At 41.6% G+C, this 25,234-nt stretch overlaps 1 protein-coding gene across 4 annotated transcripts in view; it reads left to right on the forward strand.

Moving 5' to 3' along the window:
• Positions 1-1,729: 1,729 nt before the first annotated feature.
• TANK (TRAF family member associated NFKB activator) overlaps positions 1,730-25,234 on the forward strand; it is a 56,969-nt gene continuing 33,464 nt past the window's right edge. For 2 of the 4 annotated variants that reach the window (XM_054971017.1, XM_054971021.1), the window contains exons 1-4: positions 1,730-1,819; positions 11,994-12,112; positions 19,740-19,860; positions 24,114-24,222. In XM_054971017.1, the coding sequence (XP_054826992.1) occupies positions 19,762-19,860; positions 24,114-24,222 (208 nt within the window). In that variant the 5' untranslated portion in view covers positions 1,730-1,819; positions 11,994-12,112; positions 19,740-19,761. Of the gene's footprint in view, positions 1,820-7,672; positions 7,747-11,993; positions 12,113-19,739; positions 19,861-24,113; positions 24,223-25,234 lie in introns of those variants that run through there. The other 2 variants (XM_054971018.1, XM_054971020.1) reach the window with 2 other exon arrangements.

The following is a 25,234-nucleotide window of genomic DNA, read 5'->3' on the forward strand; positions in this document are numbered from 1 at the left end:
AAAGCACCTGGGGAAAAGACAATCAGAAATCTATACATTATGCCACTGAGGAAGTTTTCCTACCCAAATTCACTCAGCATATTTGGGGTAAAAAATACCCCAAAAGTTCATTAAGAATCTCTGATCCAGGGAACCATTTTTAGGCACTCTGGAGAAATATAGCCCTTCCTGATAATCTGAAGAATGTTTACAAGACTACAGAGAAATATAGTCGAGGGGTATAAAATACCCCCAAGTTACTGATATGTTAGAAATTAATTGTATATGTTTTAAACATTTTCCTTTAAAATTCATGAAAGTTTATGTTCATTGTTCAATTTCAACCGCAGCTCTTGTTCCAAATTCTTAAAAAATGCCATACTAGCATGAGTAATTCAATATGTAAAAGGAAGGAGTGAATCTACTCAGCCTAAACATTTTGCCTCATGCCGAAGTGTCTTTTCATACTCGGGATGTTTTAGTACTGTGAAACATAGTGATTTCTGCCACCATGAACAGAGCAATTTTGTAGGACTTTTTCTACTCTAAGATACATTGGACTTTGGTTGGGATGGAAATACATCCCAAATTCAATATCTGTAAGTTTTTTTCCAGGCTTGTTAGAGGGTTTAAGCTTACATGATCCCTATACATAAAATCTTCTTTAAATAAAGTAGATGGTTTTACTTTGCATTACAAAACTATTACTATTAGGCTTACCAATGAAGAAGATTTTGGAGTCAAAATGTGTCTGTGTCTGATTTCTATTTCTGAATTTAGGAGAGATTTGTTACTTTTGCTTTATTTCTGCATATGATTAAAGATTAAGTTGCTTAGATTTTTTTCTTATCAGTTTTTTCTGTCTGGTTTTTCTTCCTGTTTATATTTTGTATAGTAAGACTTCAGTATTACTTTCTCCTCAACATTTTTAGTCTTTTTGGTTTGGATATGGGTTTCATTTCCCTTTCTCCTCATTATCTCAGTATAAAATGGGTTCACACAAGTGCTGAGAAAATTTGATGTAAGTACTTCCTTAAGGGAAGCTACTTGGATCACATGTAGCAACTGTACAACTGCACAATAAACACATCATCTGGAAATGGTCACAGTAGAATCTCTTTTACATAAACAACAATTTAGTCCACATATACAGCATTCTTTCTCATATTTACTGTATGTTTCCCATATTACCTCATGCCAGTAAAACAGACAATACCTACACACGCTGCATTTATATACTTGCTGAGCCAGTTTGGAATGTGGAAACTGAAAACACCAGCCAACTTTTTCATTCCAGTACTTGCATCAGGAAAGTGAAGTGGGTGTTCCAGGTTACATAATGCACATCTCAGATACAATTGCATCATTACATGTATAAAAAATGTAGTATGTGAATCTGCAGTTAAGGATTATCTGAACATAGCAATTTAAATAAGATGCTGCATAATCCCCCCTCCCAGGTACATCTGAGTAGCACCTAATTGCAAATCACTCTATTCTTTATCCTTTTCACATACACTAGATCTGTGTAACAGTGGAGTGGTTTTGCTAAAGTGCATAGGATTATTTATAGGATTAAAGACTCGACTGCGTTATATCTTGTTTTCACTTTAAATTCTGAGTGGCAAAGTGCATGTCTCCAGATGATTGGGCCGTCTATAGCTGCATATAAGGAAGTCCTTAAGTGGGGGATTTTTCAGTGGAAGTTCCCAGCTAGCGTCAGTCATACAAACCTTCTAGGCCACTGACAGAACTGCATTTTTAAAGATCCTTTTGAGAAGCTTCCTGGTTGTGTGGGGCATTGTCTATATAAAAAGTATACCAGGAGATGGTTTACAAGGTAAAAAAAAAATTACACTTTATCTATTTTACAAACAGAAAATGAGCAGTCTTGCTGAAATATGATATATAGCCAGCCATGTGCTTTTTTTGGATGGAGACTATATTTTAGCTCATCAGTTCTATGGTTTTCTACCATATTCATTTCAATCTTATGATAGATTTACTCTATGTTCTAATGCTTGCCTGGGAGGTTTGACCTTTCTTTCTTTTTAGTTTCCTTAGCTATCAGACTACAATCTTAAACACATTTATTAAGGAATAAACTCATGGTTTTTTCAGAATAAGAATTATTAACATTTTAGTGCATATTGGCAGGACAAGCAGCCAATGCAGCATTGCATATGAAAGCAAAGTTGGCTAACAGGCAATGCAATGCTCAACAGAGTTACACCCTTCTAAATCCATTGAAACCAATGGATTTAGAAGGGTGTAACTCTGCTTGGGATGGCACTGTTAATCCATTCTCTACTCTTTCAAGATAATACTGCTGTTTTTGGAACAGTTCCCATGGTTGTGCAATTCCTGATTTAGTATCCTTTTTGTGGTGTCTCTTGAGTCAATTATTGTTTACTCCTTCCTCTAAGCATTCAAGTTTGCCAGTGTATTTGTATTACTCGGCCATTGCTACTGTTGTCCAGGGTGGGGGATGCCTTGTTAAAATTCTGGAAGTTTGATTTGCTAGCCTTGTCCTTTTGGGGGGATATGATTCAGTTCAGGGTTTCCCAAACTTGAATATCTGAGAGACTGAGCATGCATGTCAAGCATCTTGGCTTGGATCCAGTTGAGTTTTTCTGTTTGTGGAAGGACTTCTGCTCATGAAGCACAACTTTCTCATCTTCCACCTCCCACTGCAGCCCAAAATGCTCTGTGAACGTTGTCCTGGAGTCTCCTGTATCCAAGGGACAGCATTTCAGGGAGCATTTGGGGATGGTGCAGGAGGGGTAGGTGCTATATGGTAGAAATCGTTCCATCCATGGAAATGTTCTCTCTGGTGCACATGCTTGTAAATTCAGGCACATGGCCATCAAGACATCAGACAGTATGCTGCGCACACCATATGATGTTACACACTGCGGCTGTTATGGTATGTTTTGAACAGTTGCTATTGTGAAGCAGTTGTTTTTCTACTGTATCGTTAAGAACAAAAGAACTATTACCCATTTGGCTTTCAGAAGTACAGGACAGGCCACTGAGGAATAAATAAATTCAATGGCCAGGCAGTGTTCAAGATGTGTAATTGTGGAAGGAATGGAGCCTGTAAAGAGATTCTGGTTTCAGATTGTGTGTTGTAAGCAGGTCACGCCTTTCATCTGTGAATTATTAGAAAGCACAAGCTTCTGTTAACATAGTGAAAGATTAGCAAGTTTAGAATCCAGTGGCACCATAAAAACAGATTTTCAGAGTATAAAGCTTTAGAGAGTTTTTGCTTCCTTTTTCAGATGTCTTCAAGGTGTCATTGGAGTACTGCAGACCAACACGACTACCTACCCAAAACTATAGTGAAAGATTAGCAGCACCCATCTCTCAATATAGTGATATTTTGTGGTGGTTTAATTATGTCTGTACTAAAAGATAGCCTTACCATGAGCCCACCTGTGGCAGGCAAACTCCAACCCCACCTTCAATTGCTTGCACTCAATCGAGCAGCAGGAGAAATATTGAGGGAGGGGGGAATGACATCTTGGATGACACTCCATGACACTCTAGGAATTTCCCCTAATCTCTATGGTTTTTATCTTAGAAATTGGGGAAATTCCTTGAGTATTGTGGGGCTGTGACATCACTTCCAGGTGATCACCTAGAAGAGACATCACGGTATCCACAACGCTCCCTCAGCTCCAATCCCCTAAAGCTCCCAGAATTCGAGGACATAGGGCTTGTAACTCTACTAGAAACCTATCTATAATACGTTTGTTGCTGGAAATAATGGCATGGATCCAACCCTTTCACCTTCCTCCAACTTACTTGACTATTTCTTAAATAGAAGAAGGCTCCAAACTTTGCTCAGAAGAGTGGTGGGATAGGGATAGGATTTACCCCAATAACAGTACAAATACAGGAACAACCCACCAGGAAATAATGTCCATTCTGTCAATGGGATTGTCATAGGAAAATTCTCCAGTAGATAACGCCCATAGTCAGATAGAAGTTGCTAGTTAGAGACTTGTCCTATTAGTAATTGCCTAGGTAAACCTATTTAATTGTCTTTCACTTAGTTGCCTAATAACTGTGACTGACGTGGGCAGGAACAGACAGGCACAGAGTGGCAGAAAAATATTTCACCCACATTCCTGACCTAGCATACAGTAACAGCAAATACAATGAGAGTTCTCTAAGAACACGTAGGCTGCAGTCCTAAGAGCACTTTCCTTGGAATAAGCCCCATTGAATAAAATCATACTTGCTTCTGCTGCTCCTGTAATATACTTTCAGCACTGTAGGTAAAGCCATAGAGATTCTGGTGATTCCTAGAATGACATTACATCACTTCTGGTTTTTCCCTGGAAGTGACATTGTAACATCACGCTGCAAGTAATGCCAGCATTTTAAAACTTTTTCTTCCACTGCTGCTGGTTGTGACAGGCAGTCTCCCACTGCCACAAGAGACCTGGTAGTTCTAGTGGGATAGTTTAGCATGTGCCTTAATCTTTCCCATGGAAATAAATTGGAATTACAAGTGCTTAAATTTGGCTCAATTGTGTCTTGTATTTTTACAATATATAATGCCAGTCTTTGGATTTCTTATAAGTACTTTGTCCAAAATGGAAAAAAAAGTATTTTGGGGTGGGGTGGGGTGGGGAATCAACCATCTGATGTAGGTCATATAGTGTTTGAAAATATGGATATAGAATGGAATATTAAGGAGTCTATGATATTCTCAAAAGCATCACTTGTAAGAGTGGAGGGAAAGGACTCCCTTTAAATTTTATAGAAAAATACTTTCTGTTGTAATACAGAAAGAGCACTAATTAGGATGGAATTTGTATTTTGGAGACTGCTCTTCAATGGATCATTTCTGAGTCACAACTTCAGTTAATATAGAGAGAAAGCCAGTATTTTGTAGTGGTTAGAGTTACAGACTAGGATCTGGGCAACCCAGGTTTGATTCCCCACCCTTGCTGCGAAACCTTGGGCCAGTCATATTCTTAGCCTAACCTACCTCACAGTTGTTAGGAAAAGATGGGAGAGAAGAATGATATAAGCTGCGGCGTATCCCCATTGGAGAGAAAGGCAGGGTATGAATAAAGTAAGCTTGGAACCAACCAGAGAAGCATTTCCATAATTTTGGTGCTCTGAGTTTCTTGTCTTTTTTTTTTAGGAAGAAGGGCCATGGGTGGGAACTATAATGAAAGAGAGCATTTGTCAGCTATATAGTATGTCAGATCAATCTCCACATCATCTCTTTACATAATTTCTAGTAGACAATAAAATGTGAACATTGGCATGATTTATGCAGCTGAATTTTTGAGTGGCTAGTGAGATGCAACAAGGGAGTGAAAAAGCAAGGTACTGGAGGCCACCTTCTATTATTAATCTCCAGAATCTGGCAAGTAAAGAATACTTTTTTTTTTAGCACCTCATTCTTGTCTGGGCCAAGCTGCAGTTTATTGGCCTTTATCCATCCCATTACCTTCCCCAGCAGGGCTGCCAACTCTGGCTTGGGAAATTCCTACCGATTTTGGGTGGAGTTTGGGGAGCAAGCCTGGAAGGCATGTGGTGCCACTGATTCTGCTCTCTGAGGGCCAAGCTACACATGACGAATGACACTTGAACAGCAAGTGTATTTCTCCCTGTTCACTTGCCTCCACTCAATCCACTTGCCGTTCAAGTGTCATTCGTCATGTGTAGCTTGGCCCTGAGACTGCCATTTTCTCCAGGGGAACTGATCTCTGTAGTCTGGAAGTCTGTTGTAATTCTGGGTGGACTCCACCTGGAGACTGGCAACAGTATTCTCTGTGGAAATCCTGTGTAGGATTGTTAAGGAGAAATAGAGAGATGTGTCATCTGGCATCCATATCCAAGATCATGAGAAGGCTGAGAAATCTGGTCATTTTCTACATAAGAATCAATTTGTGTTTTTAGTATCTGCTGCATGATTTCCCAGGTTCAGATGTAACGGCTGCGGCAAGAGAAGAAACCACAATGAAGCACCCCCTATCATAGGCCTGACTCAGAGATGGAACTGTATTAAGATTTTGCACAGCGTAGTTGACTAGATTAAATTACATCCCTAGATTAGTCAGCAGCCACTTATCAAGTAATGGAACTTGAAATCACAAGAATAATAGATTGATTAAATGAATTCATCCTTAGAACAGAGATCCTCAACCTTGTTAAGCCTGTGGGCACTTTTAGAATTTTGGAAAGGTTAGTAGGCCCCACTGCAAAATGGCTGCTGTTGTGAGAGGCAGGTCCAGTCACAAAATGGCTTCTACAAAAAGTTGAGAGGTTCTAAATCAAGCACCTTCCACAATGGGGTCAGCTAATTCTGAACAGGAATTCCCTGCAGCCCCAGAAGTGCTTTCTGCTCCATTGAGTCTGAGCACACGATTGGCACCAGAGGGTATTTGTGGAAGAAGCAAATAGGCACCAGGTAGCATTGCCAACTCTAAGGTGCAAAATTCCTGGAGCGAATCCTGGGGAGGCTGGTGTTTGGAGACAGAAGAGACCTCATTGGGGTATAATGCCACCCTCCAAAGCAGCCATTTTCTCCAGTGGAACTGATCTCTGTCGTCTGAAGATGAGTTGTAATTCCAGGAGATCACCAGGCCCCACCTAGAGGTTGACAACACTAGCACCAGGAAACACAGAGCGAGGAGCCATGGAGCCTATGGTTTTGATAATATTTACATTTGTAATATAAGTTATAAAATACGACTATAGTACTAGATGACAGCATATTCTGTAGTCTCTGGTGAAAATACAGGAGAACATTGTGGACAAGCCAGTACCAGTGCGAAACAATGTGGTGTAGTGATTGGACTTGGGCAGGCTGCAGCATCGAGTGTCTGCACTCTGACACCTCTAGAACTACGACACTTATGGGAGTAATCTTTAGGCTAGCTGTTGTCTCATCTTAAACACTCCCACAGAAAAAGTGGCATCATATCAGTGTGACTTTGAAACTTTTGGAGGAAAAAGATAAAAATATAGGACAATACCGGTTGGTGAAGATGTTAACAGAGGTTATTGAAGATATCCACAGTTTTTGTCCTATAGCTAAAGGAAACATCCACGTTTAAAAATGGTACCAACCGGTTTACACATGCAAGTACATTATTTTATTTCGGTACAGTTATTCTACGTACCTGATTGTGCGAATCAACTCTACTGAAAAGCATTGTTTGAAATTATATGACAGTTATCCCTTGGGGTGTCAGTGCGTCCATGGACGGGCGCATGAACCAGGGGTGTCAGATGCTAGCTGTGATCTTGGAGAAACACCTGCCTGGCCTCTGCTAGGGACAAACTGCGCAGATAACTGGCGTTCTGGCAAAAAGATCACCTTTACAAACCGATGCCAAAAGTACATTCGACACCTCCTAATCGCACAAACTGAAAGAAGAAAGCGGGGTGGGGAGGAGCTTTGACCCCGGAACTGGGAAGAGGGTGACCTGCCCTTTGAAAATGCCCCCGATTTTGCAGGTTACCGCTGCGCAGATCAGCACGCCGCGTCCTACGGTGGTCACAGCGCAACTCTAAACAGAGCTACATTGAAATCAGTGGGCTTTTTAGGATTGCACTGTTAGGATTTTTAGGATTGCACTCGGAGAACCGAGCCTGGAGAGACCGTACAGAGTTTTACGCGGCCAGTCACATGGCTGGAAGGACTCGGCAGGAAGTGAATTCTGGTTCCTGGGTTGGGCGTCGGGGCAGCGGTGTTACTCCCGGGCGCTTGCACCGAGTCGATCGCGGGGGGACGATGTAAGTCTTTCCCCCTTTAGAAGCAGTTAGTGTCCTACCTCTGAGGCCGGCCGGTGAAGGTTTTCGTTCTTCTGCCTTGATATTGACAAACGCTCCTTTCCGTCCTGTTCTTCGGAGGCTGGCCCTTTGCCCTCTTCTGCCTTTCTGCCCCAGCAGAGCTGCTCACTTTCTAGCTTTGCTTCCCTGTCTGCTTTTGTTTTCTTCAAAACACTCGGCGCTTTTTCTCCTGCTAATCCGAGGCTGCCGCATTGCACCCGAAAGCCGTTCTGTGTTAGCACATTTAACGGGAAAGGACTTATTGGAGTCCCCAGACTCAATGGGTGACTTGCCCCGACTTACCGCGTAAATGCGCACGGCCTCACTTGCGCCCCCCCCCCCCCGTTTCTGTCCGCAACTTAACCGGCGTCTTTTATTTAGCAGTCAGTCTTATCTTGAAAAGGAGGCCAGAAGGAAAAGATTTGAGAGCAAGTTCTTGTGCCTGAGTGTAGCCTTACAAAGGCGGAAGTGCCGTGGAAGGGAGAAAAGATAGACCGGGTTTGGGCTTAGATGGGGGTTTTGTCTGGATCTAGTTACACCTGAATCTAGTTACACCTGGATCAAAGCAAAAGGCTGGCCGAATTCTGGGCTTTCCTCTGACAGAGATAAGGAATTGGCTGTTGGAAATGTGTACGTGTTAAGAAAGTTTAGCAGAAGAGCTGGAGGCAGAGGAAACTTCCTGTTGCTCTTCTCAAATGCTATCTGGGAGATAAAAACAGTGCGCTTATATGCTGCTCTTCTAGATAGATTAATGCCTCGCTCAGGGCTGAAGGAAGTCAGGGCCAAGCTACACATGACGAATGACACTTGAACGGCAAGTGGATTGAGTGGAGGGCAAGTGAACAGGGAGAAATACACTTGCCGTTCAAGTGTCATTCGTCATGTGTAGCTTGGCCCTCAGTGTTGTTATTATCCCCACAATTCAGCTGGAGAGCTGGGCTAGGAGGAGTGGCTGACCCTAGGTCCCCTGCAGAGCTCATGGCAGTAGAGAGAGTCGAACCAGCCAATTGCTGATTCACAGACCAACCACTTAACCACTGTGCTACAGCAGCTTACCTTAGAATTGGGAAGATCTGACACCTCCCCCCCCCATCCACTGGACATCAAGAGACTCACACAGACAGAACATTGGGAGGAGTGAAGACTTTCCTTCAAATGCATGAAACACAACTTAGTGACTAACTGTTATAGTTCATTTCAGATTGGAATTCCCTCCACACACACAGACATAATTGGATAGAGAACCTCAGAGGTGTTTTTCTTTCCAGTTAGTGATTTGGTTTTCTTGAATTGTGTAAAGTTATTTGTTGTAAGCACCTTTTCTGCAATATACCTGTTTCTCTGTTGAGGCACAGTTCTAGACTACATAGGTTGCTCAGAGAAGATACGATCTGTGCATGACCCTAATTAAAGGCTAGAGGATTGACTAATAGCTGAATGGTGGTAAGATATTAGCCAACATTGTGCATGTTAGAAATATTAAAATAAAAAGTACACATTACTAGAATTTCTAAATAAACAAAGGTTACAGGTAATTGTGTTGGTCCAATGTGAAGACTTTTTATTATTAACTGTGTAAGCGTGGCCACTGTTGTCTCAGGGCTGCAGTCTCATTGCTCACTAACTTGGAAGTAAGACTTGCTGAAAATAAGCATAGGGTTGAGCTTGAGAGACAATGGTGACTTTTATATGTTAGCTAAGCTGCTAGAGCAATATGCATAAGAAGACTTCCTGAAGCTGTTGGTGGGGAAGTGTAGAAGAGTGAAAACAAACCCTTTGGAAGGAATTGGAAGTTTTTACACGACATTCAGTTGTTGTCCAGAGGGTATAAGGGACACCTGGAAGCCTTCTGGGACAGGAATATAAGGGGTGGGGGTTGTGACTCAAGGCTATGCAGAACGTCCCAGGTTCATTCCCAGGTTCATTCCACAGGTTCATTCTCCATTCAAAAGTAGTAGATAGTGGGTGACGTGAAAAGCTTCTGTCTGAACCCCTGGAGAGCTGTTGCTCTTCAGAGCAAGACAGGACTGACCTTAACAGACAAAAGGGGTCTGATTCAGTATAAAGCCGCTTCACTCTTGGGTCAAGGGTCACAATGTATGGGCTTGGTTTTGCAGAGATATAGTACTGTAAGCCTTGTTTGCCAACAGGCGTGAGAATCTCTGCTTCAGTTGTATGACTCTCGTAAAAGTCTCACTTTGTGTAATATGAATGCGGCAAGGTGGAGACTTTCTTGTATTTAATTGTGGCTAGATAGGGGTGTGAATTTTAGTATATTTACTTGGCAAGTTCATCCATCAGGGTTGCTGTTTTCCCTTCCTTGGGAACACGTCCCATTGAAATCAGCCAGACTTGCTTCTGGCTAAATGCTGATGGATGGGATCAGGTCACACAGTGCAAGTTAGAATTCCTCTGGGCTGAAAGCCAAGCTACAAGTGACGCCTGACACATGTTGGACACTTGTCAGCTTCCCTCAAGTTTTGATGGGAAATGTAGGCATCCTACTCTTGCAGCTGTAATGGAGAGCCAAGCTGTAAAACCAGGACGCCTACATTTCCCATCAAAACATGAGGGAAGCTGACAAGTGTCCAACTTGTGTCAGGCGTTACCTGTAGCTTGGCTCACAGACTGAAGGACATACCACGTTACAGGCAATATGGCCTCGCTGGTTGCCTCAAGTATGGCTTTTCCTTCCATTCTGTATGGAAAACTAGCAAACAGTTTGCCTTTCTGAGTGCAAGCGCAGTAGTTTTCCTTCTAAGAATAGTAGGTGACTGAAGCTGACAGTGTTTAGTTGACCGTTAAAATCAGTCATTCTTTTACATTTGGATTTTACTACAATGTTAATGGAAGTTAGATGTTCCTTTTTTAAAAAAAGGTGTTATGCCCCAATGTGTTACGTATATGTTATGCTATCTGAAACATATAGAATATTCCCTTAATAAGAAAACTAAGCCTGGATCTCCACAAATTTGGCATCCATCTAGAATGTATATTCACCGAAGACACTTCTACCCTGAAACAGAGGGGATAGATCTTGTCTCTGACATCACCTCATGTTTTAGAAGTTCTCAGAACCTCCAAGGCCCAATACCTTCCCAGTTCCAAGCTAGGGAAGAGGAGGGAGCTCATACCTGAGTACCAGAGTACCCAGAATGCTTCCGTGTCTGGTGTGACAGCTGAAGTGAGCATCCACTCCCTTTCCCCTACCTCTGAGCAGGGAATTGGAGTTGAGAAGGTTTTTCTGTCACACCACTTGGAAGATGCTCAGAAAGCACCCTCTCACTTGGAGGAGAGCTCTTGACACTTTCTGAAGCCTGGAGAAGAAGAAAAGGTCGTTCCCTGATTTTGTGCTGACTTGAGACACATCTTTCTCAAGATCAGCCTTTGTTCATTTTGGGGTTCCCAGAGAGATGGGAGTTCTCCCCAGAATAAAAAAGACACTTGTGACCAACTGGCAGGCATAGTCACCCTGGTATTTTGAAATAGGCCTCACTGTTGTGGTAATATGTCTTTCCCTTTATTTAATGTAATCAAATTTTAATTGGTCAGTAGTCCAGTTGGTGTGGAGACAGACTGTCCTGTCCTCTGGGTGACCACAGCCTATTTTAGGACACTGGAAATGATAGAGAGAAAATATGAAAAGCCTCCCTTTGCTTTTATCAGTCATCAGAGTTAATCATGTTGAAATATTTTGGTGTAGTGGTTTGGTGTAGTGGTTAAGAGCAGCAGGACTCTAATCTAGGGAACCGGGTTTGATTCCCCACTCCTCCGCTTGAAGCCAGCTGGGTGACCTTGGGTCAGTCACAGCTTCTAGGAGCTCTCTCAGCCCCACCCACCTCACAGGGTGATTGTTGTGAGAATAATAATAACACACTTTGTAAACCACTCTGAGTGGGTGTTAAATTGTCCTGAAGGGCAGTATATAAATCGAATGTTGTTGTTATATCTAATCCCCATGAAGGCAGACTTCATCAGGTCTCAGCCCCAGAACCTGTCTTCACTATGAAGGATCAAGTCTCCAGTTTATAAAGCAGCACTAAAGAGTAGAGTTACTAAGTGCAGAGTGCCTTTCCTTTTCTTCTGAGTAACAGCATCCAGCCCACTCCATCTAGAATTGGGGAGGGGAATTCTAGGCTTCAACCCCTGCACCTCTCTGTCTTTTGAAAATAATCTCTGATAGAACCTCTCCTTTTCTTTGTTATCCTTAGCAGATTTACCAGCTGTCATGGTGATGTGGATGCTGAAATATGTGTAAAGAAAGAGAAGAAATGTAAAAAAGGTACTCTTGTTTGGATCTGTACCAGTACGCTGATGAGATCAACAAAAGGTGGGTCGGTACAGAAGCACACTTATATTCCAGATCTGCCACTAGATCCTCTCAGGACACTGTGATCCCAGCGGGGACAGAGCCACATTTGCTAACAAAGAAAAGAGGATGAGTTTAACGATCACTTCCTAGTATTAGAAGCAGTAAGATGCATCGTTACAAGAGTGGTATAAAATAGAATGATAAAAATGTACAGTTGCTGTAAATACGAAATACAAAAGGATAACAAATGTTTTACAGATAGAAATTGGAGAAAAATAGAAGCATAACTGCAAAGGACACACCCATCATGATGCAGTTCTTTAAAAACCAATGGGATATGCTGAATACAGGATAGGTAGCATGCTCGTATGGGAAATGGCTATAGCATATAAGTGATCCTTTTTGTTTGTTTTTTAGTCAAATGCCTTTTTCTCCTTCCCCCTTTTGTGTTAGAAATTTCACTATCTTTTTCTAAGTCTCTGAAAGACTTGGAAATTGAATTTCTATAATTTATTTTTACATCTGTAGTTAAATTAGATTAATTTACAAGCACATGGGTCAGGGTTTGGGGTTTTTGTGTTTTTTATAGCACTTGGTGCTGCTGCTGCTGTTATCATCTCTATTTTCCACAGTCTATTAGTAGTAGTAGTAGCAGTAGCAGTAATGTTGAAACTTACCCCCAGACTGTGGGTCAAAAAATCTACACAGTGAGGCCGAAGACAGCCAGATGGGTGATTTTCCTCCCCCCTCCAACAATCTAAAATCTTTTAAAAAAAGGTGTTTTTGTGTGTGTATGCACGTGTGTGAAAACCCCCAAAATAATAGAAATGAACTCTACAAGAAATGAATGTGAGATTTTTGTGGCCATTATGAGGGTTTGCTGGGCAACCTCAAACAACGTCATTGAAGCTTCTGTACCTTGATTAATGACAGTCAAAGGGCATGAGGAAGAGAAGAACAAAGCAGGCAATGGGGAGAGAAGAAAGTAAAGCTGAAGCAAGAGAACAGAAAAAGGTAGTTAGGTGGATGGGTGAGAGTGGAGGAGAGGTTGTAAGGGCATCCAGCTGAAGTCTGGGGAGGGGGGAGATTAAGATGTGTGGATGGAAGCAAGGAGTGAAGGAATCAGGGGAAAGGAGAGGCTGTGAGGACTGTCACAGGGAGGGAAAGAGGGAAGAGTGTGGGGAGGGGTAGACAAGAGAAATGAGACACACATACCCCGAAGTTCTTGCATGTCTCCCTTTTGTAAATTAATATCTGCTTTAGGCAGAAGCAAGAATTGTTTTGGCAATGGTCACAAACAACTAAGGTAGCCAGATCCTAATAAGCCAGTTGCAAACTTTCAGTGAGAAAAAAAAAACATACAGTATCAGCTTGACTATTGCTGCAAGAGCATTTAAAAAGATTTGCCTCAATACAAAACCCAATAAAAGTAAGCTTATTCAGCTGGCCTTTTATATGTGTTTCAGTGTGTCACAAAATTGTGCAGCCGGTCTCAGAACTGTCTCAAACTGAACAACCGTTTTTGGGGGGAGGATTTAAAAGTGTCTCTAAACATGAGTTCCAGTAACCTACTGATGAGAGTGGTAAAAATATAAATACTGCCTTACTTTCCAGATCGCTTGCATACATTTGGCTATCTTGTGCAATTCATTTTTTCCTGTTACTGAGATCAGAGAGGCAGAAATGTTTTGAACATCACTGCAACCACTTTCCTTGATTTCTGCAAGAAAGAACTTGCCAAAGTTTGCTAAACAGTGTATAGGTATTATCAACATAATTGCTGAAAAGGTATAAAAGTAGTTTTAGGGAATATTATGAAGCTACAGGAGGAGCAACACACCCTTATCAAGACATTCTGGTTTAAACTATGCTTTAAACTTGATGGATTCATTTCGCTAGAAATGAAGTTGGATTTAGAATTCACCCCCCCTTAAATCAAGGTAAATTAATAATGGTGATGAATTTACTATGCTGTCCTAAGCAAAGTTACAACCTTCTAAGTCTGTTGACTTCAATGGACTTAAAAGGTAGTCCCCTGTGCAAGCACCGAGTCATTACTGACCCATGGGGGGACGTCGCATTATGACGTTTTCTTGGCAGACTTTTTATGGGGTGGTTTGCCATTGCCTTCCCCAGTCCTCTACCCTTTACCCCCAGGAAACTGGGTACTCATTTTACCAACCTTGGAAGGATGGAAGGCTGTCAACCTTGAGCTGGCTACCTGAACCCAGCTTCTGCCAGGATCAGGTCGTGAGCAGAGCTTGGGCTGCAGTACTGCAGCTTACCACTCTGTGCCACAGGGCTCTTCTTCAGTAGACTTAGAAGGGTGTAATTCTGTTTAGGATTGTACTGCCAGGCCATAGTCCTATCGCACTTCTTTGAAACAGGAAGCAATGGTCCATATTTCGAAGCAGTAACGGCCACAATCCACTAGGGATTTCCCATTGTAGCGTGGCAGTGTTCCTGCCCCATTCCAACTCATTTCCTAAGGCTTGCTTGGGAACATTCCCTTGATGCATTATCCCGTTGATCTCATCCAAAATTATGTGGCTTATTCTCAGAATGTGCGTGCAGTGTGAAAGTAATCATGAAGAAAGGATTATGTTCAAGCAGCTTTTCCATGACTGAAAAAGGGAGGAGAAAATCTTATTTTCACCTCCAAAAAAGCTGTGCTGGGGATCGTGGGGCCATGTAGGTTGGGGGCTGTAATAAGGAGCAGAACTGGGAGAGACTAAGCAAAAAAGCTGGCTGGATCCTATCCAAGGTTTTAGACCTCATATGTCGCCTTCAAAACCACATCCTCCTTTGAGACTCTTGTGTTTGCGGATAGAAGGGGATTTTTCTCCATTCATATTCTAAGTGAAAGCATTTTGTAAGTTCTTTAATTAGCATTAAAAGAGGGAGAACTGTATGCCAGCGACAGAAATGGAGAATGCTTATGGATGAACAAGCCTGGGTCTGAGATGAGGCAATGTGAGACTGCCTGGGGCTTGTGGCAGATTTTGAAGATGCCATTAAAGGGCAGCAAATTTTCAGTTGTCTAATTTATGATTATTTTTTTCCACTACAGAAGTGTCATTTTGATTTTTTTTGCCTCAGGCATCAAAATGCCATGTGCTTCTTTGGAGTATGAGTGTTTTGACTGTGAATTCTTTCCATGAGAAACAATGACTAGAGACTCGAGGGATAAGCGTGTACGATGCTCCCTCTTGCTTCTTAAATTAAGTTTTTAAATTGTTTCTTGAAGAGCACACTTCATGTTTTCATGTCAGAACCTTAGCTGCTTGCCTGTCTAGCATCCTCTCTACTGGGTATTTAGTGGTGGTGCCAGAACGTCTATTTTTATCCTCTGCTTAAGCCTTTGTAGTGTTCCTTGCAGAACTGACTTGTTCACCTCACAATGCACAAGTCTTCTTATTCTCATTTTAAAGATAGGAACTTTTGACAGTTATTTCCGACTTGCTGGGCTGCAACCAGATTTTTGAACCTTGGATCAGGAATTTTTGTGAAAGATGATTTTCACCTTTGTAGGCTTAGGCAAATCTCAGTTTAATTTTCCCCTGCTACACATTCACTTTTAAACTTCTTGTGGAAATAAGTTCACCAATGTTCATATCAATATATCTAATTCTGAACAGTGGCCCAAGAGTGCAGATCAAAAAATCTACATAGTGGGGCCATGTATAGACAATTTTGAATTGTTAAATAATAAAGGAGAGGGCAGGGGGGAAAGTTTATATCTATCCTCTTTGGGAACCCTCTGTTCCTATATGGGTTCCCTTTTGAGTCATTTACTGATCTTTGACCCTCTTGGGCCCTGGGTTATTTGAAACTTGGAGTTTGCAGAAATATAACAGCTGAAAAGTAAATAAATAAATTATGCAAATGGGAGAGAAAAGACTTGTGGGTCACAAAATCCACAGTTTTAAGAACCATAGGTGCTATATACAATATATAAGAGTACAGCTGTTCCACAGCTTTTGTATGAACTAGAGGTATGGGGCTGTAATGATCACCTGGTTAAAAAAAACTGGAATCCATTCAAAATATCTTTTAAAGGAGAGTTTTAGCACTACTCAGAGGCATCCCAGTGGCCCTGATGTGGGCAACACTTGCTTGCCTTCAAACAGGGCATGGAAACATATTGCCATTCGGGAAAAATCCAAGGAGTGTCATTACCAGTTTACTCTGTAGGCAGTGTCTCATGACGATGCAGAAAGATGCTGCCTGGGAAATTTGTTATAACAACGTCTCCCATTGATAATCCAACTCAGATTATTCTGGTGGTGTCCCTACACTGGCACCAATATTCGTCACTGAGCGTGGAAGTACGATGCCTCCTCAGATAGACAATCTCCAGCTCCAAATTTCCACTCGGGTATAAACTATCCGAAAGAGACCATGCTAGAGCCTTCTGTTTTACCAGCATCCATAATCTCCATAATCTCCAAATAGCACTTACATCTGTCCGGCTTCAGACCACGCAAATAGCTTTGCTTGATGGTCACTATTCCTGAAAACCCTTTGCGTCAAGCTTTTGTATACATGGTGCTTTAGTTACGGAGAATTTACTCCATTATATTCTGTTCTCTCCACTCTATACAGAGCCTAGAACAGAATTTCTCACAGCACTTTTGAAGGGCTTAAACTCTTCCTTGGAAGTAGAGATGTTGACTTCCCGTCTTTTGGACCTGTTTGTATCATACAGATTGTTGTTGTTTTTAAAAGTTATAATTCCATATTTTTAGTAACTGTTTGCCCACACGTTCATATGGCAGTGTTTGTGGTCTAAATGAAGGGGTGGGATAGTGTTTTTGGTAAAGTTTTTTCTGCCTGGTTGCCTGGAGGCAGTTCTGATATTCCAGAGGCAGCCGGAGAAGTGACTGTTATAAGTTTATTAGTTCCGATGGTTCCGTTCATTTTATGTGAAATGACGGTTTTAATTTGGCTTCACTTTTTTTAAAAAGACAAGATAATTGAAACATGATATTTCAAGAAAACAAGTCTGTTGTACTTTCAGTCTCTTTGATCCAAGTAACCTTTGTAAATCACACAGTCTCCACTCATGTCAATAAATGTACCTCCAAAGAATCTGAGCTGCTGTGGCTTGTGGAAATTGGTAAATGTTCCCTAAGTAATAATAATGGTTTCCCTTGATGATAAATAGAAAGGCAAAAGACTGCTAGTGCCAAAGTTGACTCTGTTTAAATTAGAAATTTGTCACGTTTAATTAATTATGTTCTGGAAGCTGTTCCTGTTTGTTTGGTATTAGATCTGAGGAAAGATAATTGGATTTGTTTTTTCCAACTAACATTAATTCATGGATAGAGAGAATTGTTCAACTTTGGTTTACTCGGGAATTGAGGGGTGTTCTTTTGTACAGCAATGGAGGTTGATAACTTTTTTGCCAATTATAGGTGATGTTTGATCCTGCTAATGTATTTGGCTTGTACTTAAGTTGTGATTTGGATTGCATGCTTTGCTTGGGGGTTTTTTTTGGAGGTTAGTCAACTAAAGTGCTAGTTGGTTAGGGTTAGGGCGAATAAGAACTTTAATTGGTTACACTGAGAAGGGCACACTTTTAATTTTGAAAGTATTTTGGCATTGGCATGTTACTGTAAAAGGACATTTTAAAATAGCAGAATCAAAGATGCCTTTCCTTCCAACAATGAGTAATATTTCCTTTGTTAAATTGTGGATTACTTTGTGTTTCCTTTCAAAAATAGGTATATAGAATGAGTTTTTCATAATTTACAATTTTACAGTGCAGAGCCAGAGTTAAGCTCATCAACTTTAGTGGGCTAATGTGTATTAGGTAATGGATAAATATGATTTTAAAAACAGTTGATTAATCAACTGGAATTCTTTATCAGGTTCACAACGCAATCCGGTGCAGGCTTGCTGCAGGTTACTTATCATCTTGAAACAGCTGTGCTTAGACTGAAGCCACTTTGTGTAGGATTGCATCGTCTGAGGCCTGATTATTGTATACAGTATTCCGGTACAGATCTGCCCTGCAGACATTGTACTCTTAACTGGATAATACGCATCAGCATCTATGCAGAAATACCTTTAGATTTCACCGTGCTTTAATTCAGGGCCATTTTAAAGTTAGACATGTAACTGCTGCTGTAGCACAGTGGTTAAGTGGTTTGGCTGTAAATCGGCACTCTACTGGTTCAAATCCCACTACTGCCATGAGCTCAGTAGGTGGCCTTGGGTAAGCCACTCCTCTCAGCCCCAGCTGTATTGTGGGGATAATAATAACACTAACTTGTTCACTGCTCTGGGTGGGACACTAATCTGTCTAGAAGAGTGGTATATAAGCACAGTTATTATCTATATAAGGAGTGGTAAAAGGTGAAGGTAGTCCCCTGTGCAAGCACTGAGCCATTACTGACCCACGGGGGAACGTCACATCACAACGTTTTCTTGTCAGACTTTTTACGGAGTGGTTTGCCATTGCCTTCCCAGTCATCTATACTTTACCCCCAGGAAACTGGGTACTCATTTTACCAACCTTGGAAGGATGGAAGGCTGAGTCAACCTTGAGCCGGCTATTTGAACCTGGCTTCCGCCAGGATTGAACTCGGGTCGTGAGCAGAGCTTGGGCTGCAGTACTGCAGTTTACCACTCTGCGCCTCGGTAGGGGCTATACTTTTTTCTTTTCCTTTCACTCATTTATTTACTTCATTTATACCCATTCTTCCTCTCCAGTGGGGACCCAAAGCAACTTACATTGTTCTCTTTTCCTCCATTTTATCCATACAACAGCTATGTGAGGTAGGTTAGGCTGAGGGTGTGTGACTGGCCCAAGGTTGTCCAGCAAACTGCAATGACAAAGTGGAGATTTAAACGTGAGTTTCTCAGATACCAGTCCAACACTCTAATCCCACTGGCAGTTAATAATTGAAGTGCTGTAAGGCTAAATACTAGGCAGGCATGTGTTTACTGAAGGGGAAATTGGGATTAATGGTCTCAAAATATGTTAACGGCTCATTAGTTTAGATAATTCTTCTTAAAAAGAGAATGAAATACATTTATTGAGGATAGGTCTCTCAGCAGCTGTTAGCCACAAAATCTAAATGGAGCCTTCATGTTCATATATGCTGTTTCTGAATACAAAGAGGTAGGAACAAAAAAGGGAAAGCCATTGTGGCCCATTGATTCACTTCCAGGAAGTATCTGGTTAGCCTCTGTGGAATCAAGGTGCTGGATCTGGGGTTTTTGAATGCTCCTTTTGGTTCTCCTATGCTCATTTTCTCCCTGTTACGAAACTGAGTGTGGGTTCCCAAGGGGAAGCCTCACTATGCTGACAGACCAGACCCCTCACATTTTGTCTCAGAGGCGAAACCAGTCATCCTTAAGAAGATAAGACAGCTTCATCCACAGCCTGCAATGGTTCTAGTGCATCTTACCTCTCAAGCCAGCTCAGCCACCCTATGCTAAGCAAGAATCAGTTTCTCATTTTTGTAGCCTTAAAATGGAGAGTGGAGAGTGTTGCCTAGTGGAGCCACCACAGGGCTACATCATTTCCTGCAGCTCTGGCCAACAGTCACCAATGTATTTTGTCCCCACTGTCCTCCCCCCCCCCCGCCCCCGATCAATGTTTTAACCAAATCTCTTGATTTCTTAATCTCTTCAGTGATGAGACACTGCTGGGAAGTATGGATAAAAATATTGCAGAACAGCTTAATAAAGCATTTGAAGCCTTTCGGCAAGCATGTATGGATCGAGATTCTGCAGTGAAAGAGCTCAAACAAAAGGTACGTGCCTATTTTCTCCCTAACTCTGTGAGCCATCGTAAATGTAGGCCTGCCTTTTGTGCCCGTGCGCACACACAACAGAAACGTTCACAACACTGGGAGATTTTAATTACCTGCAATTATCTTGCAACTTACATGTGCAGAAATGGGTTGTGCGGCTTAGTTGTCGTTTTTGTAATTGATGGGAACAGACTTTCTGCTGTTCAGTGATGGTGTTCAGGGCCATATTAACCCATGGCCAGGCCCCTAGGCTTTCAGGTATTTCAGGGGCCCCTCCGGCACTTCAGTCTTTCACACTACGACAGGGGACATCCTGACCCTGGTACAGTAGGTGCTAGACTGCAGAACATAGCCCTATAGCCATTTTGAGGGTCTCCTGAAGAATTCTATTCACAATTCTTTTAATATTTTTATTGCGTGAGTAGAACTCTTCAGGAAGTCACATTTTGGGGGTATAATTGTTCAATACTGTAATATTTTGAATAAATTTTTAAATTATTTATTTAAAAATATATAATGTATGGATAATTGTTTTAATATAAGAGACAATTTGTTTCACTTCAATAAGGAAGCAGTTAATTATCTTCTTAATAGAGCCAGAGGAGTTAGCCATGTTAGCCTGTAGTTGCAAAGTAGTAAAGAGTCCAGTACCACCTTTTAATACTAACCAACTTTATTGTAGCATAAGCTTTCGAGAACCACAGCTCTCTTCGTCAAATGCAACTGACGAAGAGAGCTAAAGCTGGTTAGTCTTAAAGGTGCTACTGGACTCTTTACTTATTAATAGAGGTTATATAAGAGAATCAATTAATTGTAATTTATGTGGGAGTGTGCTTCAGCAAAAAAAATTGATGGGCCCCTGGTCCCTTTGGGACCCCTAGGCGTCAGCCTAGTCAGCCTTATGAATAATACAGCCCTCGGAATGTGTCCAGGTATTGTTTCTCAAGCTGCATTCTCCAAAGAATACTCTCTCAATGGACAGCATGAATGAAATGACCATCTCTACATTCCACGAGATGTAGTGATATGATAGGAGTCACCATTATGGTTGTGTACAACTAGCATGTTACCTCAAAGTGTAAAACAACTTGTGTGGAATGAAAGTATTGTGTCTCTCAGACCCTTCTTAAAGTCCCATTGATTTTATTGGGAGTCAGTTAAACATTCTAACTCTCTCCTATTGATATTAAATGAGCTCGGAAGAAACTTTGGCTAGATTGTGCTGTTTGTTAAACCAAAGGATGGAACCAGCTCTTCATGTTTGTGTTTTAAATGCATTATAATTTTAACTTCCAGATTTGCACAGAACAATTTAAACTGTACCAAACCAAAAGGTAGAGTAGAATGGCAGGGTGGGGGTGGAGTGTTGTTTTTTAGGTTTGATCTTTATTATTGAAAAAAATATTATTTCCTGGTTAGTTAAATGAAAAATGTTTTTGACTTTGAAGCTGTTTGTGGTTTCTGGCTAGTTGGAACTGAATATACTTTAGTTCTTTATAAATAATTATAGCAACAAGAGAAATAATTCCTTGCGAATGTTTTGGAAAGACCCTAATAATGCCTTTTCATGTGTGACAGCATCAGTTCTTTTCTATTTATTCCTTTCCTCCAACCTGCTCTGCCTTCTCCCATGGATCTGTTAACATCCATGAAGTGCTTTGGGATTTTTCCTAGCATCAAGTGATCTCATTCTCAGCCCTTCAGCAGATTCCACCAAAAACATGGGGCTTTGGTGATGTATGAAGTTGCCTGTTCAATCCAGAATGGCAGCCAAGATCTCTCCTGAAGTGGCCTTGGGAAAGCTTGGCTGTCGATCTGCAAAGGGTTTGGGGGGCTTTTTGTTTGCCCAGCCTTCATTGGTATGTTTTTGGTTGCCTGCACAGACATCACTTGTATGGCTGATGGCGGGGCGGGGGCGGGGGGGCCTTAACTTGTATAGCTTGTACAACTTTGGGAGGGTTTCCTCCCTATTTCATTTTTTATTTGAATACTTTTGTAAATGTTGAGGTTTCCTTGGGTTTGCAGAAAACCACCCTTAACCCAAGTGGTGTCCCATTATACAGATTTTTAATCTGCCCTGGATGAAAGGACACTCCACAATTAAAAATATGTTTATTATTCATGCTACAGATGGTCAGTAGTTATATTAATGCTGAGCAATAAGAACTTTCCTAAGGCTGTCCAATGAGTTCACAGCTGAGCTTGGCTCTAAGGCTAATACTGCTGTTACGGACTTACTGCGGCTTTCCCTTTTCTTTTATTGAACTATTAATGTTTAGTGCTGAGATGCTTCCCCACCCCCCACCCCCACCCCACCTCTTCACACGGTATGAAAGAATTTTGCTGAGCTCTGCTGATTGGGAAGTTTGGAAACAGTAGGATACTAATACCGTATACTGCGCAGTAATACTAGAATTGGCACGTTTAATGGAATGCAACTGTTTACCAAAGTGACCAACCCACAAAAAATATTCAAGTCATCAGCAGCCCACTGATGATCTGGATCTATCTACTTAGTATCTTTCAATCCTAATCTTCCTCAGGGTGCCACATATGGTTTCCTTACCCTATTGTATCCTCACAACACCGTGAGGTAAGTGAGACTGAGCGAGATCACCCATCAAGTTTGATAGCTGAGAGGAACCAATTTGTTTCTAGCGTACAAGAACTTCCCTATTTGGCTACCTATAGATGATTGTTATTAAAACAGAAAGCCAGGCAAGTAGCTTATTTGCATGTCTGAGGTGGCCATCAAACACTCTGCAGGTAAAGCCAGTGTAAAGTGTCTAAAAAGACTTCCTGAAGAACATTGTAAGTGACTTTTGTGTGGGTTTTCCTGCCCTCCCCTCCCCGTAGCCTGGGGTTCCCTACCTCTGTATGGCCAGCAGCTCACTCCTTAAGTTGCCGGTTGGCCACTTGTTTTGCCAGCCTCTGAAGATCGGAGCTGTGTCAAATGCATAGAAGCCAGAGTCATCTTGGCCAGATGGTGCTTGATACAAATGGATGGTTCGTTGTCAAGTGTATCTTTTAGTCAGTAACTTGTTGCTGCCATCTGACTCGCAACGAATCGCTTGTGCACGCTGGCTGTCAAAAGCATCTTCTCTTCTGTCTGTTTTAGCTGTCATGCCTGTGCACTGTACAGAAGTGTTGACAAGACATTGCTGTTGTACATTTTCAATTTGGGTCTTGGTGATTTTTTCTCTCTCTCTCTCTCTGCTTCCTGGGGTCTTCCTGGCTGCTGGAATGGATGGCTCTGTGGCCTCCTAGCTTTGTCATGGGCCTATGAGGCAACGGCCATCTCACGCTTTTCTTTGAATCAGTCTGTTTCTTGTTTCAAATGTGTGTGAGCATCTTTTGAAAAATCCCCCCTTCCCCCCCTTTTTTCCCCCTCTTCTTCTTTGCTGAAAGCTATCATTTTAAGGATTCTGAAGAATGGAATGGCTGGAGAAATCATGGCATTGCCGTTACCCAACTAATCAGGAGCTTTTTAAAAAAACTTGGCAGTAATTTGGCACTGTAACATGCCATAGACTTTTTTCATGAAAGGCACTACTGACACCAATCCATTGCTTAACATGGTATAAAAGATACAGAGCTGGATTTGGAACTCTGTGCTTAGCTGTATTGCTCTCTGGGTAACTTTCACTGAGCCATTGGCTCGCTTGTATCTTGCCTAAAATTTCAGCAGACAAAAGGGATTTCTGTCCACAGAGTGTGATTTCCCCCCTTCCCGCTGCAGCTCAAAATGCCCTCTTGATATGCTGCTTTGGGGGAATGGGAGGTGCTCCGGAATAGATGGGAGAAATCATAAGAGGTCTGCCATGGGAGGAGGGGGAAATTGGCAAATATTGCCCCTCTCTCCTGTCCATGGAAATTTTAGGTGGGATCCAAACCATTATCTCTTACAGTGCCATCCTGTGTGGAGCTACTCCAGTGTAATCCCACTGAAATCAGTCATCTGAGACTGGAATAACATGGCACAGGATTACATTGTGGGGGGGGGGGAGAATCAGGTACACCATCCCCAGTTCTGCAGAGGAAGGTTGGGACAAAACTGCAGTAAATAAAAGGGGAGTGAGATGAACAGAAACTATTGGAAATGCCTGCCCCACTACCAAAAGGAATATTGGGATAGGTAGTGCCATTTGGACATTTATGCAGCAAGCTTAGCTGCTAACGCTGAAATTTCAGCAGCTTCTGTATCTGCCTTCCATAAACAGCATGCCTATTGCTAATTTAAATTGTATTTGCAGACGGACAGCTATGAAAAGCAAATACATGAACAACAGGAACAAATAGAATCTCTGACAAGGGCTGTTGCAAAGTTCAAGTCACAGCTGGCATCTATGAATGCAAACAGAGGTATGTATTCTTTTACACTCTTTGTAAATGCTACTAAATGGCCTTGTTTCAGAGGCATTCATGATTTTTTCCCAACAGCATCTTCTTCCAGACTGTAGTCTAAGTGGGCTTTACCCTTTAAAAGCGTATAGAACAATAATTTAAAAACTTGTACAATGGTAATAGCCTAAATTTAGGGAGTGCGTGGCTCTTTTTGATGTTCTTCCACTATCCTTCTCAAATTATAAAGCAAGAATTTAGTGTTCCAGTGCTGCAGGTTCCTATGCTGAAAACTAAAGGGAAAGGAAATGCACATTTTTCTTTATGATGACCTGAGGATCACAACCAGTCAATACAGTCCAGAATGTATTGTACAAATAACTTCTACTATTATGTTTTTCTGCATAACATGTTATCATCTGACAACTATAATTATAGTCTGGTTATAAAAGTTAAGGTAGCTCTAATACTCCACTTTCAAGCAAGTCCCATGTAGTTATATACATGTAATTCCCTTCGAGCTAATGTTAGTTAGTTCCCTATTTAAGGTTGCAAAGCCTTAGGAGGAAGCACTGTTCTGCTCAACTATGCTTCCTGATAAACATATATAAAATACCAAGTGGTGTCATTGATTCTAGTTGAACCTGGTTCAACCGATTCCCCAGAGTATGCCCACTGCGATTGATGACAGAGATGAGAGCATTTCTGTTGGAAACTTGCTCAATAGGATTTTTTATTATTCAGATACAGATAATAGAAGACTTCTTTCTTGGACTGAATTTGTGATTTCAGATATTGTACATAGTGTGATAAGACAGATTGCTGTTAGTATTTATGGTTTGCACACCATGATCTGTGAATGCAAAGACTACAGATATTTTTCATGTTCCCACCAGCAATTCTTTCCGACTCTGGGAAAGTTTATTCCAGGGGTTGCTGGATCCACGTGGAATAATAGCCACATGGCTTGAGAAGTTGAAGTGGGGAGGGGAAAATGGGTGAAATGGCTCCTTCCTGCCTGTGCTTTCATCCC

The sequence above is a fragment of the Eublepharis macularius genome, chromosome 2 (assembly GCF_028583425.1).
Source record: "Eublepharis macularius isolate TG4126 chromosome 2, MPM_Emac_v1.0, whole genome shotgun sequence".
NCBI classification, from domain to species: Eukaryota; Metazoa; Chordata; class Lepidosauria; order Squamata; family Eublepharidae; genus Eublepharis; species Eublepharis macularius.